Consider the following 20,876-nt stretch of genomic DNA (forward strand, 5'->3'; position numbering starts at 1 on the left):
TGCTGCAGCACGGGGGGGTCCTGGTGCTTTCAGTGGAGCCTGTATATAAATACAATAATTGTGTAAATGAATAAACAACAGGAAAATTCTTCAACGTTTCTTCAGTTTCTTGAAGCCTGCCATGCCTTTTGCTCTGATATGAGCCTTGTATTGCTGCCAGTGATGAACCTCCTAAAACAAACAGCTGAGATTAGTGTTATTTATAGATAACCACAGAGATCATTCATTCATCTCAAGCTGTTTATTTTTGGGCAGCCCAGTGAAGCTGATGAAATTGCCAGTTGTCTGAAATGTTTCTGCCAGTTGTTTGAATGAACAGTATTGATTATAGTTACGGGACTATTCATCTCGTACTGGCATGCATACAATACATGTATTATAAAAATGTTGTGTCTGTTGACAGCTGGGTTATGAAATGATACGCTGAATTATACATCCTTATACACAATGTATACATAGACTTTCCTTAGTCCTAATTCAAGAATATTAAAAGTAACTTAAAGGAGAAGAGAATGGAATAGCAGACTCTGAAGAATATTATAATGGCTTTGTTAGAAATGACCAGATAATAAATTTATGTTGAAATGAGCTGAAATGGTGAAACTGCAATGACTTCTAACTGGACTAAACAGTCCTCTGCTGTGGGGCCAGAGAAGTTGCTATTTTACTAACTGACTAAAGGATTTCTTAGAAGATGTGGACAAAAGAGACCATTTCAGTCTACTCTATTACCACATTTTTGGTTTAAATCTAAGAAAACCTTGAGCAAGCCCAGTTTGCAGTGCATATAGTAGTAGTCTTCTGGCTTCAGAGCAAGTACCTTCATCTTTGTTGGTTTTTATATTAAAAAAAAAAAAAGAGTGATGCAGTGATTGTCTATGTCCACACTTACCGTCCAAAGTTTTCCATCCTTCATTCTGTCGCTTAGCTAATGGTGTGTATCCCAGTTGCCTGGGTGCTCCATCACATCCTCCTTTTGCTGAAGGAGGGATTCACTGCTGAAGCTGAGCAGATGGCCCTTCCGTGCAGCTTCTGTCCCCTCCCTGGAACAATCTGTTGTTCTAACTCAGTGCTAAGCAAACCCCAAAAGTTGAAAGAAAAATCCCTCCCTCATTTTATAGAATGTGGTCTTTCAATGATGCATTGCTCTGTATTTTCAATGATTCATCTTTAGAAAAACTATGGTTGTTAAATAAAGATTAGATTTTAAGTACTTTAAAATATGTGCTTTAAAATTTCCATTGTCTTGCTTTGTAGTAATGAGTGATCAAAAACAGATTAAACTGCCCAGAGCATTTTTTGTTTATTTTACTAATGTTTGTTTGATTCTGTCTGAAATAATACCATCGCCTGTAGTTGTCCCAAATTTAGACTAGTGCAACTGAGAGCAGACCTTCCCTACATTTAGCTGTGTTAATTGGTGCTTTGAACATAACTTGAGCGGTACACATGATGTGGTGACAGGTGTGACTGCAGGATGCCTGGGTGTGTGTTTTTAACATATATTTGAAATTGTAGCAAATTTCTTAAATTGCTGCATTTAAGGATTCATAAAATATGTAAATCCAGCCTCACAGCTGGAGCAGACTGACTTAGTATGTGTGGTTTAAGTGGATGGAAGCTGATTTATATCACCATGATTCTTAAAATGGTATTTAGCAGTTAGTTCTTTTGGGCAATATAATGGATAGAAATATTTACGAATTTGTGTGTTGTTCAGTTCCAAAGGATCATATTCTTCAGCTTGCCTTACCTATGATAGTTTTCAAATTGAATATTTTTTAACCTTAATTGCAATTTCCCACAATGTAAACTACCAAAAATCAGTTTCTTTCTCTTGTTCATTTTTCCTTTTACTTCGTACTCTGAGATTTTCCTTACTAATATGTAATACATTTGTAACAATGAAAAAGCTTCATTTGAGCATCTCTTGCCATTGGTGCTTCAGATCCTAGCAAGATCCATCTGCTTCTTTCTGCTTAATGCTTCTTTTGTTTCTGCTGTAATCACGTTAATTGATGGTGGCTTATTTTTTTAAAAATCCCTCAAATTTCTCTAAAAATTTAGTTTCCCATTATGAGACAGGATATTTATGTGCTCATCCTCCTTAAAAAATGATGAGTTAGCAGAATAAATATCCTATTTGTGGGAGAATAGCCCCCCCCGTGCCATCAGCATAAAGAGTGAGAGATGGAGTCCTCTAATAATTTGTGGAGTGCAGCAGCTGGTGAGATACAGTAGCAAGGATAAAACAGTAGCTTCTGCACTTGCCAAAATTTAGGGGTCTCTTCAGCTGTGAATGACTCCACTTAATTGTTATCGAAGCCTCCCCTGCTGAAATTATGCATCAGAGCAGCACAAGCTGAACACTTGTGATGGCTGAACCTGCTCCTGCTGCTCATGAACCAGATACACTGTAAATGCAAACAGTAGGTGCTCCCCTTATCTCTAATTAAAGCACGGATGTAAGTTTCACTATTCAGTTGCTGTATCAAGTTACTCAAAAAGCTAACTTAGGAGTTGAAAAGCAGGTATTTTTGCTTGGTATGTATTCTCAGCAGCTTTGCTTTTCTAGTTTCCTCGGTGGAAAGGACAGTCTGACGGGGAAATCTTTAGTGGTGAGTCTCTCTCTCTCTTTCTCTCTCTCTAAAAAAACAAACAAACAAACAAAAAAACTGGGATGCTTTCTGCCGTTACTTCAGAGTACAGAGGAAAATTTCTTGGAAATCATAAGGAATTTCCTGTTATTTTTTCTTTCTTCTGTGGAGTTGCAATGCGATTGATTTTGTCCTGCTTGCCTTAGTCTGGCTGTCCAGTGCACAAGCCCGCGAGCACGAATATTACTAACTTTGCCCACATGACAGTTTCCATGAAAACTGAGCAAAGCTGTCTCTGTAAGTTAAGCATGTGAGCACATGGAGAATCAAGGCTCCTAAGTGTAGGGCCACAAGCCCCAATGCGTAATTCTTTCTCTTTCTAATACCCATTCTGGTACCAATAATTTATTTTTAAAATACAAGGTCATTTATGATAATAAGGATTATATGTGGTGGCCACCTGGACTGTTAAGAAAGCAAAGGCAGAGGGTGAGATAGGGAAGGGCAATATTGTCATTTGAGAGGATGCATATATATGGCTTGTAGCTTGTAGGATGCATATATATGGCTTGTAGTCTTTACGCATGATATTCTTCAATATTCTGTGCACTTCTTCACAAACACATTAACAGTTCAGCTGTATGAAGTGCTGCTTGGATGCTCTAATCCAGGCCCGTGCTTTGATCTTCATTAGTCGCAGTACCCATTGTGAGAGCCGATGAGCAGCCTCCACCATCACCTTCTGTCAGAAGTCAGGCAGATCCCAGCTCCTGGGGTTTTGTCCTGCCAGACAGGGCGAGTATGTGGGCTTGCTTACCAATAAGTGGCTGTTTCTCAGAGACACTGATGTAATTCTTGGTCACAAGCCCAAGTTCTTCACCCAGTCTTTCCAGGGTCATCTGTTCAAGGATCTTTTTTCTAAGCTTAGGCAGCAATTTAACTTTTTGAACAAAGAAACCCTGACTGTGCAATTTTAGAGGAAGAACCCTATCTTCTGAACCATGTTTTCTCTTGTGGTTGATTTTCCTTTTTTTTTTTTTTTTTTAAGCATTGATTTTTTTTCCTTTTGGATTTTATTTCTTTGGTTTTGTTGTTGTTTTTTTCTTTTCCACTGAAAAATGCTGTCTGAATGAAAGACATATCTCCTATTTGTACAGACATCAGCTTGTATCAGGGGCAAAATTTTAGACTATACATTCAGTGGCATTGTAGTGTAATATTACTGGAATCAGTAATATTTCTTAATAAGCTACACATGGTATGATTGCTTGATTCCTGAGAAAAGTCTCACAAAAATGAGTTAAGTTTTATGGGGTGGGATAATACTCACTCGCTCCCCCCATATAACCCAAACCTGACATTCAGAAATAAACCTTTTAGGAGAATAATTTAATTATCTTGCATTTCCCACATCGTTGAGCCTAAGTAACCAAACATGCTTTGGATTCTCTCCCTTTTTTGGGAAGTTTGGCTGGACTCTGTAGATACAAGAGTTTTAGAAGTAAACTCCAGAATATGGTTTGTCAGAAGACTACAGCTCTGTACAGCATGATTAGTTTCACTTACTTGCTTGATCTGTCACATCTGTTCCACTTAGCTGAAGAAAATGTGAAGGCAATCATGAAAATACCAGACGCTGTACTCATTTACATTTGCTTGATTGTTCCTTTTGGTAAGAGAAAATATTTTTATTGTGTGAGTTCAGTGCTTTCTCTTTATTCCCTAAAATTATACTCCATGATATGTTTTTATTCAAAGTTAATTTTGTGATAACAGGACACTTTTTATTTGAGAATAGTTTGGATCTGAGGGCTGGGAGGGGGAAGGAGAGGACCAAGTACATAAAGGGAAGCCACAGCTTAGGAGAGGATCCAGCATCAAGAGAGTTACTTTGCACTTCTTTCAAAGATGTGAAATCTGTTGAAGTGCTCCCCGCTAGGGCACAACCTTGGTGTTTTTGCTGGTGCTGTTTTGAAAAATTTTTATTGCATCATGAGTAGATTTTCTGGAAGGGAAGCTTTCTTTCCGAAAACCAGAAAGTAAATCATACTAGTTTCATTTGGAACTAATGTGTAGTGTATATCCATATATTCATGGCTAGTGAATTATTCTGCTTCTAGCAATGTCGCTTTCTGTTCCTGTAGTCCCATATAGTTCCCATAACAAAATAAGAGGATAGATTCAGAGTATTTCTGACTCCTCTAAAGAGGAAGCTCCTATCAGCTGGCCACCACCTGAAGCCATGTAGAACACAGAAATTTTGAAACGATTAAAGATTTGCAAATAATTTCTTCCTTCTTTATTTTCTAATTTATTTGCACATGTAGCAGCAATTTCTGACATGTTACAGGATTGTATCTCTGTGTTAGTTCTATCACTTTTTGCCTTCATTTTTATACAGGAGCAAAGAAAAGAGGAAGATCTGTTTATAAAAGCATGCTGTTAAATCCATAAAAAATTATTGAGAGATCTGGGCTGAATGCAGGGCCTGAAACTACCTTGAAAATGATTTTTAAAAACTGACTTTGTAACCGGTCAAGGATGGAACAAATACATTAAAGAGGATGAGAAAAAGAAGCTGGGATAGCACAAATTTACTGCTTGAACAATAAGCAGTTCCAATACAATAACTCAAATCCTGGTTGCTTTCCTTTGCAGGATAGATTAAATAGGATTTCATTTAGGACCAGTTGCACTGAGCTATGGAAAAATGGAGAGTCAGGCAGGGTTGATTTTGTGCGTGTGTTGTTGTTGTTGTTTTTTAATGATTTTGATGCTTACGAAATATTGGCATTTTCTGTCCTTGGAGCTCAGCATTTGGTTTGTTTGATTGGGATTCTGTAGGCCACATGACTTTTTGAAATACTGGACTGGCTGTGTTTAACTACAACCAGTGACAACCTAACTGTGTTTGCATTTCTGGCAAGTTTTTGCAAACTTTTCCTAGTTTAGTGGAAAACTTACAAAGGTCAGTAACTTGCCATACATCCATACAGTAATTTCAGGGTTCAAAACCATTCTGCTAACCAGAAAGGAAGTTACAAGTGTATTACTATAATAAGAAAGATTATAAACGAATCTGGAATATTTTTAAATAATTCATGATTACTTACTGCAGATCAACAGAGAATTTAGCCCCAAAGACAAAGAATGGCGTTAACAGAGAGACTTGATGCCCATTTTTCTGTTATAGGCGCTCTCTGTAGACCAGGAGGTAAGAAACAATGTCTGGGCTTCTTTGGGAAGCTTGGAGGGGCTGATGAATACATTAGTCCTTTCTGTGCTGCTCTACTGGAGGATTTGAATCTTTGTGTCTTCAATGTATTAGATTATTGTAAGAATGTCATTCTATTGTTATCAAATTCATATTTCTCATGCAAGTTTCTATACTATTTTTGTTATAGGAAGGTATTGTCTCGCTGTTAACATTGCCGGTGGGAAGGAGGGCCTGGATTGGCTCATGTAAATGAAAAATATACAGAGACGATCAGAGTACAAAGAAGTCTTCTGTGCCTATAACTGACATTTCTGGGAAAATGAGGTCTCTTGTGCCTTCTATTATAGTCTGGAGAGTCACTTCACTTAGTCCATTAATCTATCTGAGAAGCTATACTACCTGAGTTCACCAAATAAATCTATTCCAAGGCCTACAAAATTTTTAAAGTCCAAAAGTAATCTGTCGATGGGCTGCTTTAAAAGAATTGACACCATCGGTCTGCTTGAAAATCAGACCAGGAAAATTCAGTAACAATAGCCTAGCAGTGCCTCCACACTGTGTATTAGTTTAAGCAAATACAAAGACACATTCTCATAGTACTTTCTGTTGTCTGCTGTTTTGATAAGCTGTATAGAATTACATAAAGTGTATATATGTGTGGGGAGAGAGAAAGAGAGAGATCTCCTGTTTTAGGTTATGTTTGTGATGAGCTGCTTTTTGTTGGATGATGTGAATGCTTCCCTTGATGACTTTTATACTTGTTTTAACAAAAGAAAAATATTTATTCTAATTTTAAAATGTAATTGGCACTGACTTGCAAGTTAAAACTGGGAGTCATTAATCTCTAAGACCTAGAAGATATTGTTAATTAATGTAATGCATTTATATTTGGTAGGACATGGGTACATTTTCACCGAGTTCTTGATACAATTCCTCCAGTGGTTATGCCTGTGCCGGCTGTGAATGAGGGCTTCCCTGCCTACAGAACCAGTCTATGCCACCCAGAACTGGCAGTGTTTCTCCCCAGTTTATCTCTTGGTAAGATCGCTCCCATCCTTTGCACAGTTTTATTCAATGACACAGGTGGTGCTGCAGACAAGGGATAACCAGCAACAGGGACAAGCCTTCAAGGTGGTGATGGCCTGCTATAAAGAGCTCATCCTGCAGCTTGCCACACAGCATCAACAACTCTACCGCCATGCAAGAACTTTTCTTAAGACAGAGAAGTTTATTGTCATCTGTCATCCAAACTACTATAGTTAAACTGTTTGGTGCTGGTAGATTGGCTATAGGAACTACTGTCTTAGAGGTACACACTGCTATTTTCGTGCCATTCCCCAAAGCGTTGTACTGATCTGGGTATTGCTGGGTTTGCACAGTTGTGTTGGAGCCACTGGTGAGATTCATCTGCATGTTCCTTGGCTGAGCAATACCCCCTAACGGGGCAATTTCCTTATGGTGCCGCAAGGAGCAATCGAGTGCTGTGGAAAATCCACTGCAGTGGCTTATTGAGGGAGGGATCCACAGCTCTTTTGAAGTTAATACTTGTTTTCTGCCATAAGGATTAGTGTCTTTGTTCCATGACCAGAAAAGACTTGAATAGCATTGAGATTTCTTTGCTGTTTTGGACTTCTCGGTTTTCCTCTCATTCCTGGGTTTACCGTGTTTTTATGGGATTGTTGGAATTTGTTGGTGTTACTAATACAGGAAAGGTATTAACAGATTTAGCAATTGTTGTGAAAAGCCAGGGAAGAGCATTTTTTAGATACTTCTAATAAATGCTACAATCACAAAGGGATTTAGAGTAAGGTTACTGATGCATCCATGAGGATGGAGCACCTCTGTGAACCAAGAGGGCTGAGGAATGAGTTGGAAAGTAGGTCTGATATAAACAATTGAAGAGTAGGTTGAAAAAATACTTATTTCAATAGCAACAAAGTTGCTTGAATATATATTTTATACACATGCAAAAAAATATTAAACAGAAGCTGGCCTATGTTTGAAACACAGTACACATGATTAAATCTGGTCATGTACCAGGAGCTCAGAATGTGAAAACACTAAGTTTGCAGTGAGCAGATTGGTTAGCTGTACATTTGAAACAACAAATACACAGCACACACACATTCTCTCTTTTCAGTCAAAAGAACTGCCAGGTACTGCAGATGTTGTTTGCAGTAAAGCTTAAAAATAAATAAATTTTTAAAAAAGGGCAACGAAGATGCTTTAGCACATAAAACTAAAATTTCTCTTTGAGTCACTTTAGACTTTATAAGGGACATCAGTAGTTCAGGCTTAGGAAGCCTCTTGGTTAGGAGGATGTGGATGCAAAGCAGCTATTGTATCTCACTGATGTTAACTCTACAAAAAAGTTGGAGATAGAGAAATTGGAGAAAGGGCTGTTCTTTGAAGTCACAGATTGGCAGGTGTGTTTCTGCTAGCAGAGATTTTAGTAGGTGATTGTAGAGAAGAGACTAGTCAAACCTGGAAAAGCCATGATGTAAATCAACTAAATCATGCAAATACCCCTAATAGAGCTAGACTGCAATGCAGTACTGAAGGGGGACCTCCTACCAGTTGGATCCTACCTCTTGGATCCACAGCTCCCACTCAGTCTTGTGCACATACTTCAGTCTGTGCCTCTTCGAGGAAACACTTAGGCATGTGCCATTCGTGCACACAGCTTTGGGATCCAGGACGCTTAGCAAAGTCTTGCTGGTATCAGTGAAGCAGCTCTGTGCATGCAGAGTAAGTTTGACCAGGCTGAGGTTCTTCAGCTGTTGGCAGTTCTGCAGAAATTCAAGTGCTGCCCCATCCTACCACTGTCCCGTGAAACACTAGATTTCTGATGAGGACTTCTGCGACCTCCTGAGTAGGACCAAAAGGCTGCTAGTCTGGCTTTGGTACGAGGCATGTTGCTCTTCTCTGTCAAGAGAAGATAGGAGGATTCCCACTCCTGACCGCAGTAAAGCAATGGAGTTGCACCAGGTTAGCATTTTACTATGCTGCTGGCTGACAGCAGGGTTTGAATCAGTATTTAAAGCTACAGCAATCTGTCCAAACCCTCCAAGATTAACAAATAATTTCAAACTTGGTCTGTTGTCTCACTTGGCCACTTTCTCCTCCTCTGAAAGGGCAGAACTCGAGTAAGAATTAACATGTGGGAACGTGACTTTTCTTTCACAATCAGGCTTTTGCTATATGATTTCCATCAATTTTGGCTTTCACATTATTCAGCTGTGCACCAGACAACTCTTTTGTTATGTGCCAATTAACCCAGCTTAATAAATAGTGATTATGCATAATTTACACAATAATATTCTTGTTGTTCCCTGTAAATAAGGCACTGACTTAGCTGAGGGTACCGGTCTGTGAATTATTGTCAGATGTGATCATGAAGATCCAGGGGGCTGGTAACAAGAAGGCCTCTTTAGACAGCAAGGCAGATAGAAGTGATGTAGAAGATAATAAAATGGGGGAGGTGGAGGTGTTTTTAATTTTTTTAGGGGATGTTGGGATTTAGTTTTTGTGGTCCTGTAGTTTGCTCTTTCAGTGTACTGAATGGGCCTCGCAGTGCTAGTCCACTGCTCGCTGAAGTCGTTGGGACGTTTTCCAGTGGTGGGGACTTGGACTGGACTTGGACTGCTCCCTAAGGAGCATCTTCAAATGATTTTCCTGGCTGCAGAAGCCAGGTTTTCACAGTTCTTTTCCCTTTTTTGCATTAGCTGATGTGAAGTCTCTCAGACCAGTAAGCTGACAACAGAGGGACGCGAGGAGCAGGTGAGAATTGCTTAGCCCCATGAAGCTTGAGTAAACAACGGGAGGAGATATAGTAACCTGAAATCTAACCCACTGATCCAAGATGCACATGTAGAGACAGTGCTTGCTGGAATAGTATTGCAGAGCCTTCAAGAAAGCGTTAGGGACTCTTGCTTTGGGTAAAGTTGGCTGTTGGTCAGCCAGTACCATGCTCAGCATCCATTGAGCCAACTGGAAACTGTCCGGAGCTGGAGGCTGCTTGCACAGCTGCCGTGCTGGCAATCACATCCCCTTTCTCCTTGGACAGCCTTAATCCTGGCCTTTACCTCATGGTGAATTTTACCCAGTTCAGTGATTCCAGGTGTGTTTTCCGTTTTGTCTCTTCTATCTCATATTCCATAATATATCCCCGCAGGCCTATAAATGGCACCACCTCAGCAGACTCAGCTCATCTTTCATCACGCTGCCAGAGTCTTGTTTTGATTTATTGCCTTTCACCACAGTGGCCCAGAATGAAGTCAACTTCTCAAATCACATAGAGGAGGATCTGCTGAACAAGCATACGTTTAATAATATGCCTCTGTCTTTCTACTTCCTCTGTGCTGGGATGTTCCAATAAAATGAGTAAGAAATCCCTTTAGAATATCAGAGTGCTGTAGTTATCTGGCCACTGATTTGCAGATCTGATTGCCTTTAACTATTGGCACTTTGTGGTGTTCAGCTTAATGTTCAGCATAACACCCCCAGTCTGCGAAATGCTGCCATTTCTTGATGGGTGTGTGTTGTTTTTTTTTCCTTCATACCACAAAATGCTTGCTTCTTTCTTGCCTGCTGTGTAAAGTATTGATGAGATATATATGATATACATCATGTCTGAAAATGACGATGATGACTAGGATATTCCCTGGTCTACCAGATTATGTGGAATTCACATTAAAAATGCTTTTTAGGGCATGTCTTTTTCTTCCAAAGCACTGTGCTTAATGTCTTGTGGAACTCTTGTTACTTTGAAAAAAATTACAGAAACATTCATGATTTTATGTTGAACTATTAAATGTTACTATGTGTTTATTAGAATATGCATATTAGTAGAGTATATTGGCTGTCTATGAGTAAATTGCTGCAAAATTTCTGGGTGTTTTATAACTGAATGACTTTTGAAACAATTTTTTTCATGTTTTTCCTATCACCAACATTCTTAGAAAAATTGCTTCAGAAAATACTAGAAATAGTTACAATCCAAAGTAATTAGACTGGCGTAACATACTAGTGTAAAATAAAAAGCATCTTAAATGGTAAAACAAATAGAAAACAGTTATTTAACTCAAGTGCATGGTACATACTAGCGTTGTGTGCACACTGTCCATGTTTCTGCAGGGATTTGTCATGATGCATGAGATGGAGTCTAAAAAGTGAAGGACACAAGTGATCATTGTTTGCTGCAAATATAGTTAGACTCTCCTGGGGAAAACTTTGGTAGGTCCTCTGACTCCCTCCCACAGGTGTTAGCTTATCTTCTACATTTCAGAGAGAATGGAGAGTATGGTTTTCTCAAAAGGCAAAAGCTCAGTGAACTGCTTTACATCCACATGGTAAGGCTGTAACTCTCCTTGAACTTGAGGCCAGTGCCCGAACTATAAACATCCAGGGACATAAAGCTAGCTATCAGGAGCAGTGTTGGCTTTGCGCATAGTGCTGTTGTTGGCAAGGCACGGTTGTCCTGGAGAAACTGAGCAGAAACATCTCTTCATCAAACGCTGCATGTTTGAAAGTCATGCAGATACCCAATGCCTTTCCATTTCTCTCCAGCAGTAAGTTTAACCACTTACAAAGAGAAACCTCTTGCTGCTCCTCATCCTAATACTTCCTTTGGTGTCAGAACCAGCATGGGCAGTAAGGGAAAGAGCTGATGAATAACAAATCCACAGCATTTATATCTGAGCTTTGCAGCAGTGTTACAAAACATTTCTAATAACCTTTTATTTTAAACTGCAAGGTGTGTAATTGATGTCTTCCCCTTCAAAACTTAAAGGAAACCTTGTGAGCAGCTTGTGGAGGTGGTGGGATTGGGGCGGAAAGGGGACTGTTAACAGTAGAGTATGGTACTGGAACAGGCTGCCCAGAGAAGTTGTGGATGCTTCATCCCTGGAGGTGTTCAAGAGCTGGTTGGATGACACTCTGGGCAACTTGATCTAGTGAGCGGCATCCCTGCCCATGGCAGGGGGTTGGAACAAGATGGTATTTAAGGTCCCTTCCAACCTAAGCCGTTCTATGATTCTGTGATTCTATGAGTACCATCCATTGCCTGAACGTGTTTAAAAATAAAAAACATGTCTGTAATGTTGCAGTGGCTGATCTGAGAGTTTGAACTCCATCTTGTAAAGGCACAAGCGAGATAATGTAGTATTCTGATTAGCACATATTTAAGTATAGTCCTCAAAAACTTAATACATTTTTTAAAATCATGCTCCAAGAGATTGGTTGATTTTTATGGCATGTCTGTATCTCCTCTCATCTTTAATCCATTTTAAGCTTTAAACCAGCTATTATGGTTCCCTCAAGCTTCAATAGATTATCCTTCAAACTGAGCCATGCTAATCTGTTTAATATTCTTTCAAAAGAAATATTCTCACACAACTCTGGATCCTGGGAGTTTTAAAAGATCAGTGTGTAGTATTTATTCTGGTTAAACAATGTTTTCGGAATTGGACCTACTGATAAGGGGCTGACATTTTTCCTGCACACTGGGTGAGTTGACTCCCGTGTTTCTTCCACCATCAGAAATGTGTTGTAAACATGGAGATTCTGAATATCAAGGGTTTTTTTTTCTTTAAGAAAAATGAAACATTTATGATAATTTGGTAGGTTTGCAAGACAAGATATTCATTCTGTGCTTGAGTTTAATCAAGGTTCTACATAAGTTTTGTTTTGTTTTTTAGCTTTGTGGCCAGTAACCTGAAAGCAGAAGTTGTGTAATGGCTCAGATTCTACATACTCTTAGTCTTGGAAGCAGCATGGGAGCCAAACAGTAAGCTTGTAGGTAATAGCAGCAAAAGTTCGTTGCATGACCTAAGCCACTCAGGTCACCTGCGTGTATTCCCTGAATAGAAGAATACCTTTTAGAAGGCTAAGCACATCTTTCTCAGGAAAGTCAAAGTGGTGTTTAGTGTGACTTTTTGTCCATCTTACCATTTGGTGCTCACAGATGTCATTGTTAATGACATTTAAAGTATGCTAGCTGTTTTTTTAATTACCAATATTTTATTTGCATATATGCCAGTTTGGCAGTCTAGGGAAAGAGGGGGTCAGGGTTTACCTCTACCTGAGTAAGATTATGCTAATGGCCGAAGTACATCAGACCTGAATGAACTTGCTTCTCAGTACTTTCTGAAAGTAGGCCTTTCATCAGCCTTTGTGTCCAGAAGGATTTGACCTTAGATATGCACTTCTTTCTTAAGAGCATTCGTGCGGGGCTCAACTGGAACCTCTTGGCATCATGGTGTGCATGAGAATCAGTACTGTTAGTGCTCCTACTAGCAGTGTTATGGCCTAAGTGGCTTACTTTTATTGTTGCAAGCTGGCATTTTTCGTACGCTCATAAAATTCATACGAATGTTTCAATCAGTGTGAAGAGGAGATCCAGCATGCAGCAAATTCATGTACATTGTTAGAGTTTTATTTGACTATAGTAAGATATATAAAGGCCAAAATGCATAAAATTTAATGAGTGGAGTCATGTAGGTCATAAATAATTAGGCATACTGAAAGAAACCAAGGTTATGGAAATGTATTTGTACAGCACCCAGCACCCAGGAGGTGTGATTGTGATCAAAGCAATCGTGAAAAGTGGATAATAAATAAAGGCTGTTACCTAATAGTGTGTAATGGGGTTGTGATGGGATGACAAAAGTGATCTTGAATGGAATCTTGACCAGAGAGTATTTGGGGATGCTTGTATCTGGACATTCATTTTGGATTGCTTTCTAGTAAAGGGCTTGTAAAATATGAATTGATTAATCCTTATGCCTTTCATTTGCAATTTAATAAGTCCTTCACTCCCTCTTCACCCAGTGCCTGAATATGCTGTTGTTATCTTATTGGCTCTTCTAAAAAGAAGTACAAACCGAACGAAGTGTCTATGTATGAAGAAGGCGCTAGACAGAGCAAGTTGAGCAGTGTTTTATGAAAAGAATGAGATAAAACGAACTTCAGTTATATCACTGAGAAAAATGTTTGTTGCCATAAATGAAGTAACAATAGTAAATTGTAATTTTGTTTTGCTTTCTGCTGTGAGGTTTCTTTGTGTTTGTGGGGCATTTTTTATATTTGTAATGGCACGTTCTTTATTAAGTAGAATGAGAAGTGATGTTATGGTCAATATCTCAGGACGATTTGGATCCAATTCTCAGCTGTAACTTCCTTGGTTCACTCCCACCTCCATGAATATTCACTATTAACTATCTCAGAAATGGATGTTTCCATAAATGCTTCTTTTTTTCAGCTGAATTTTAAACAACTCATGGAATCTTTTCTTCTTGACAGAGTTCAGAGTCTTAAGAATTTAAATGTGAAAACTGGTTTTATTGGCAACAGATAATTGTATTTCATTTTAATTTTCATTTTAAATACAGTGACTTTGTCTTTAAAGCAAGCTCTCAAGTCTGATTGCCTGGAGCATCCTAAAGTAACTCCTTCTGCATTCGTGGGCACTGCTGTGCTGATCTCCTTGGGGCTCAAAGTAGAGAGAAGGTGCTTATTCATTCAGGTTATTAAAATGAAAGGGAAAGGAAGAAGTAGAGGCATTGTCAGTCTCTCTAAGAGCTGTATGAAGTGGAGTTAATGATAACCCTCATATTGTTACAGCAAGGAAGTCATAGGATGGAGACTCTAAATAGAAAATAGCCAGTACTCTGCGATACGCTGTGTATTATTCCAATATAAAGTAGTCCCCTTAGTCCATTGGCAGAGGATGTCAGTGAGAATAGTGTGGAATCCAAGACAGTTGGCAGAGGAAAGTGGACGGAATAAAATTATTTCACAGCTGAGGGAAATACAGAGCACAAAACTGAGGAAATGGTATGAGCAACACACAATAATATCAGTTGTCATTATACTCCTACAGAGAGTTTCAGCCCAAAGAACTGCTTAATTATCAGTAAAGCAGACCTTACAGTGCCCCTTTGATATAGGTTAATTGTGAGACCCATTTTACAAGATATTGATGTGAACAAAATGGAAATTACTTGTCCATACAAACAGTGATGAAGAGGGAATAGCGTCTAAAATACTGTAACCTCCAGCCCCTGACTCCAGAACTTCCAGGCTCCTGCTCCCATGGTCAGAAGTGTGACAATTACGAGGATCCTGTGCAACATAAAGTCCGTTGTCAAAGACGTCGCCTGGTGGAAATGGCATATCCATAGCCATATCCACCCGTTAACATATTTCTTTTGTTGGCTTTATCTGTCTTTTCTCTAAACAAGCAAAATCCAAGCCTTCTTGTAAATGTCCCTACTAATGTTTCAGTTGTTTATAGTGAGAACTGGAATTAGAAATAAATAAATAAAATAATAGGTGTCAGAGAAAATTTGACATTAGCTTGCAGGCAACAGATAGTAGGGATGTCAGAGCCTATACAACATTGCTGTGTCAGCAATATTCACGGTCACTAAAAGGTAGAAAAAATGAATACAGATAGAAAGCAAAAAATAAATTTAAAAAAGACACAAGTCATCTAATAACTTGTGTGAGATGGGGCATCTTTTGAAATTCTGGCCTGGAGCCTTCCTGGGGACTGAGTGAAAAAAAATCACATCTGGTTAGTCTTAATCTGGTTAAATTTCTGTGGCGGGGCTGATTTGACTGGAGGGAGGACGGAACTGCTAGTAAAACAACCGAAGTCAGGGGTTCAATGAGTTACACTGAGGTTTAGGAAGGTTCAGCTGCTATTCCATAGAGAAGCAAGGATTTTTATTTAATTGGTTTTGGTTTGTTTTGTGTTTTGCTTTTGTTGTTCTTGTGTATGTTTTATCATTGTGGGTTTTGTTGTTTTATTATTATTTTAACAAATCACTGTTATTTAAAAAAAATAAAGTGATCATTATGGCTCGGAGTATTTCCTTTCCTTGGCAGAAAACAATTCAATCTCTCATGACCTGGAAGTTCCTTATCTTCTCTTTACACGCTTGAGAATTCCCAGGCTTCTGTCATACACCCCTGCCTCTGCTGAAAAAAATAGTATGTGCCAGCTAACTTACTCTGAGGACAAGCCCAGAGTTAAGTCTCCATTTAAAAAGTTGTATCTGTCTTGTATCTAATGCCAAAATAATGGCTTATTATGGTCCACCATTAGGACCATAAGGGGTCCACCATTAGAATAAGAGCTACTCAGGACCTTTCTCCCTTACTTATACAGGTTACAAATTTTTCAGATCAGGCAATAAAGAAACTTGGTTGTGTGCTGTCCTTGGAAACACTATCAAAAATAATAGCGGTGATTAAGAACAGTATCCTAAAGATGTATCTCAGAAAAAAAAATAAAAAATAACTGTTTTTGTGGAATGAATGGTTACATCAGGATTCGTCCAAATCATTTCTTTAATAGCCAAAATATGTGTTTGACCATCTGCATTTTTTTAGGAGGGAAAAGCGAACATAAATCAACTGTGATGAATTAAGGAAAAATACCAAAATTCTTACTCTAAAATGAGGATTGTCCTATTGTCAATAGAAGATAGTTTGTATAAAGAGCTTGAAGCTAAGGTTTAGTTACCTAAAACTAAATTTACCTAAAATTAAGTTGTTGTTGTTTTTTTAATTTTGTTTACAGATCCATGGTGTTAGAATGGTAATGTAATTAAAATAAGTGTAATGATGTGTTTAGTTTTTGGAAACCAAGGAGCAGTATGGCCATGGCTTGGTGGATGTTCAGCATGTTGATCTGACTACACGAGAGATTGGGTCACAGAGTAAACAAAAGACATAATGCTACAAAATCGTAGCAAAATCGTGAGTTCAAAAATGCAAGTGAGCATTGAGGACCAAGATAATTGGTCTTTTATCTTCCCCTTATAAAAACAAAGGTTTATTTGCCTTTTAAATGGGCCAGTAAAATTGCATTGGCACCCCACAGTGCATGCAGAATAGATAGTCAAGAAGAAATAAGGTATAAAGAAAGAAGTAGAGGAGCTTAAGAGATGAAGATATTAAAAACTAATGCAAGATAGATAGCCTGTAAAATGTTAAAGATCTGCAGTGAATACAAACCCGAATCAGGATATAAGACTGGGCAGGAGTCTACGCTTGTTGGAAGATATTGTTGGTGATCCTCTCCTCTCACCTGCACTGGGATGCCCCTTGCAAGCAGTAGCTCCATGTTGGCTATTAGGTATTGTTTGGAGAAGGTCCTGCTTACGGTCAGGCTGTAAACAGCCTCTGATTTCAGTCCCAGTTTACTCACAAATTGAGAACGGACCCCTTGCTCACATGAGCATAAGCTGCTATCTTAAAAGATATACATTAATTCAGTGTTTTAAAATAGACATGCAAGATGATTTTGTGCAAGAAACAAAGACTTTGAGCCATTTCCAACCACTGACCACAGTACTCATGTCAGACATAGGTGCCAAATCTCCAAGAACAGGAGAACGCACAGGGCAGACCAGTTCTCAGCTGGTTCCCAGCATAGTGCAGAGGAACTGGTCCATGCTGGAGGCAGCTGCTGTTTGTCACCCACCTTTAGGATTGCACCAGTTATTTCCATCGACTCAATGGGATGTAGGCACTAGCAGTCCTAATAAAGGCTAATCTGTATTCTTCATTATAGTTCTAAACTTAGATATCATGGTAGATTTTCTGAGCCCCTAGTGAAATCTTTTTTCAGATAAGGTGTTTTGTGTAACTCTCAAAGATTTCAGTGGAGTCACAGTTTAAAACTATTCCTGAGCCTTATAGCTGGTAAGAAATCAGGTGAATTTAGGATCGCTTGAAATACTCTGGGCATTTAGTGTCAGGAGACTTTTGGAAATACGTTTTGTTTGCACTGCAAGAAGGGATACTTCCTGGAATACACTGACTTACTCTTTTCTTCTTTCTCCACAATAAGAATCTGCATAAAAACTGCTAAACTAGGCCATTAATAAATATGTAAAAGAAGTCTGATCTGTAAGGTACTGACTCAGTGTATGTGAGGACACTCAGCTCTTGCTAGCCCCACTTCAGTGATTATTCCCATGGTATTAGAGAGATTTTATGTCATTGAAATGATTTGGAGACTGCTAGCCTTTCTAAAGTAGTCTTTATTTTTCTCTTTTTTTTACCTGTCAGTTAGTGCCTTTTATTTGTTACTTCAGTGGATAATTTTTATGGTAGCTTTTCTACTTCATATTCTGTTGGTATATAGTTAACAAAATGCCTTTTGAATCTGTGTATTTAATTCCTCGGTCATGCCTCTGGGAATAAATTCTTGCTGTATTATAACTTCTTTTATATCCTTTCTCCACTGTGAGAACTTCTTCAAACTTTTCTTTCAGTATTCCCTCTTTCAGAGGGAATAAGAAATCAGTATTTCTTATTCCCTCTCCGTGCCCTATCTGCATCTATTTTCTATTCATGCCAGCTGTTATTTGCTGCTGGTATCCACTTCAGGTCATGTCCTTTTACAATGTCTTAAACATTTAAATAAGTTCTTTAATAACCTTCCTATTTTTGCATCTGGACATCCAGGAAGAAAATGAAATTTTCACACCTGAGTACCAATTTGAGGTGTTTTCCATGATGATGTTCCAATGAGCTAATATGGTGGCGAAACCTTTTCAAAATTACTTTGGTAACAGGCTTTGGTGATTCTGAATAGCATTTATGGTAGGAAATGTTTCATGATGGTACTTGCAGAAGTAACGATGCTGTATATTTCTGTGTAGAAGTCATGTCTACTTTACCAGTAATGACTTCCCCTTGCTTTCTGCAAAGTTAAGTACACAGTGTTTTGGCAAAAGTGGTTAATGGGGCTAGTTGGAAATTGGTGTAAAATCCAGCTCTTGACAAGTGGAATTGTTGATTCTGAGTGGCCATTTTTCTTGGAAACTTGTTTTTTGTTACAAATGGGACCTGCTTATCCCAGTCCAGAAAGGTTTTGATGTAGAAGTGCTGCTGAATTGTAGTGTGCTTCATCTGTGTGGTGATCACCGTCCTTACTATGGAGCTGAGCCCTTGCATCCTACCCGTGAGGTTTCTTCAGTGTCTCTGATGCAGTCTCTCCACAGGAGGAACCCAGGGCCACAAGAAATTTGCTCTGTTCCTACAGAATTGAACAAACAAAAAAAAAAACTCATTCTCCCTGCAACTTCCACGAAGTTGACTACATTTCTAAATTGAAGTACTTTCATTTTTGCCCAAAATGGTCATTATTCAGATCTTTTTGAAGTCTGGGAAACGCAGTGTTTCTCCAGATAAGTACACGTGAAACAAAACACCTCTGGCTGAGTTTTGTGTCCTGACACTAGATGAGTTCCTCAGGTCACCAGAATGATTAAACACTAAAAACCTCCAGGTTAAATGATATCAATGTCTGTCACGTGAAGCAACAATAGGTATTCTTTATATTAGTAAGCCATACATCTTCCAATTTGCTTCTGAAGATTTTAGTACTCTGTTAAGAAGTCACCATAATTTCTCATTGAAAAAGACCTCACCCAGGTTTCCTACAGGGATTTCAGAGTGGTGGACTGTAAAGAAATGAAACATTAAGGTTGCTTGGAGTCAAATCTGAAGGTGGGATGCCGGGGAAAACTGCATCTTAATGTTTTGATATTTAGGCAGACTTGACATTTGTTGTGTAGCTGCTAACAGAGCTCTCAAGGTGCTACTCAAGGGAGATAAGGTATTTTACAGATAGGCAATGTAATCCAGTGTTTGTTTTTTAAGGAATGTGGAAAGATTAGTGAATTATAACAATGTAACAGCACAATTTGAATTAAAAATGTGCTCAGACCAGTTTAATTGTGACAGAAAGTTTGTACAACTCACAGCTACACTGAAATTAGTATATAATATCTCACGAATTCATTCAATCTACTGCATCATACAAAACAATTTCAGGATTGCTGAGAGGGCTTACTTCAAATATACTTCAAAAAATTGTTTGCATTCATTTTATTTCACATTTTAACCCCTCTGTCTGTTTTTGTTAGTCTGTTCACAGTTTTCCAGAGGAGTTTATGCCATCTTTGGATTCTATGACCAGATGTCAATGAACACACTGACGTCATTTTGTGGAGCCCTTCACACATCCTTCATCACACCCAGCTTCCCAACAGATGCAGACGTGCAGTTTGTCATCCAGATGCGGCCAGCATTAAAAGGAGCCATCTTGAGTCTCTTGGCCCATTATAAGTGGGAAAAGTTTGTGTACCTCTATGACACTGAACGGGGTAAGCACCATTGCTTTAAGTGCCTTTGCTATTTTATGACTTGCCACAAGTACTACCAGAATCATTATGTGAAGCCCATCCCAAGTTGCTTCTGGATGCAGGTTGCAAATGCTGATTGTCCTAGAAATTTACTCTGAGGGAACAAAAATGATAGGATAGATGAAAAGAAGGTATTGTCATATTACTTCCCGTTTGTAAAGACCTTATGTTAGGTGTGTAAGCATTCAATTTGGAATACATGGTTTCCATGGAACTGCAGACTCAGCTCTTGCCAGGGTTTCTGAGTCCTTGCAAAATGAATAAAGTCAGCACTATGAAAAAGACTGTTAAACAAGACCTTCCATCGTGCGTGACATTGCAAATCCCTCAACACTTTGCATAAATGTGTGTTTCTCCTGTCACTGGACAAAGACAGTCAATGCTAAGATACACTATTGAAATGTCCAGCCATCAGTAACAGTCTAAGAATATAATGCATAAAATGCTTTAGGGCTCTGCTGGAGAAAAGATGTTCTAGATATGTCACATGGATATTCAGAGATGAATTCAGATTCATGACAAGAGTGATCAGAGATATATTTTACAAAATGAAAATATAGTAAAACCAGTGTTTCCATGCTTAAGCCAATTGCTGACTAGTTGATGCATCAAAGGTAGCAAATCCTGTCAAAGGGAGATCTGCGCATCAGAAGCCATTTACTGTGAAGAATCTTGCATGTTTCTGAGGAGCAGCTGTTACCAGCTGCTCTGAATATACTGACTTTGCATAGCTACAGTTTTCACCTGCATAGCAATTTTTGCATCAGGTAGATATACTGCTGTCTTTCTTACCCATTTTATGATTAACAACTCCAAGACCTTCAAAGGAGTCTG

General features: G+C 38.7%; 1 protein-coding gene across 3 annotated transcripts in view; it reads left to right on the top strand.

Annotated features, from left to right (window-relative positions):
* The window catches only part of GRIA3 (glutamate ionotropic receptor AMPA type subunit 3), a 154,704-nt gene that overhangs the window by 24,926 nt on the left and 108,902 nt on the right, over positions 1-20,876 (top strand). For all 3 annotated transcript variants that reach the window (XM_035541848.2, XM_050713416.1, XM_035541849.2), the window contains one exon: positions 19,764-20,003. In XM_035541848.2, the coding sequence (XP_035397741.2) occupies positions 19,764-20,003 (240 nt within the window). The remainder of the gene's footprint in view (positions 1-19,763; positions 20,004-20,876) is intronic.

The sequence above is a fragment of the Cygnus atratus genome, chromosome 13 (assembly GCF_013377495.2).
Source record: "Cygnus atratus isolate AKBS03 ecotype Queensland, Australia chromosome 13, CAtr_DNAZoo_HiC_assembly, whole genome shotgun sequence".
Lineage (NCBI taxonomy): Eukaryota > Metazoa > Chordata > Aves > Anseriformes > Anatidae > Cygnus > Cygnus atratus.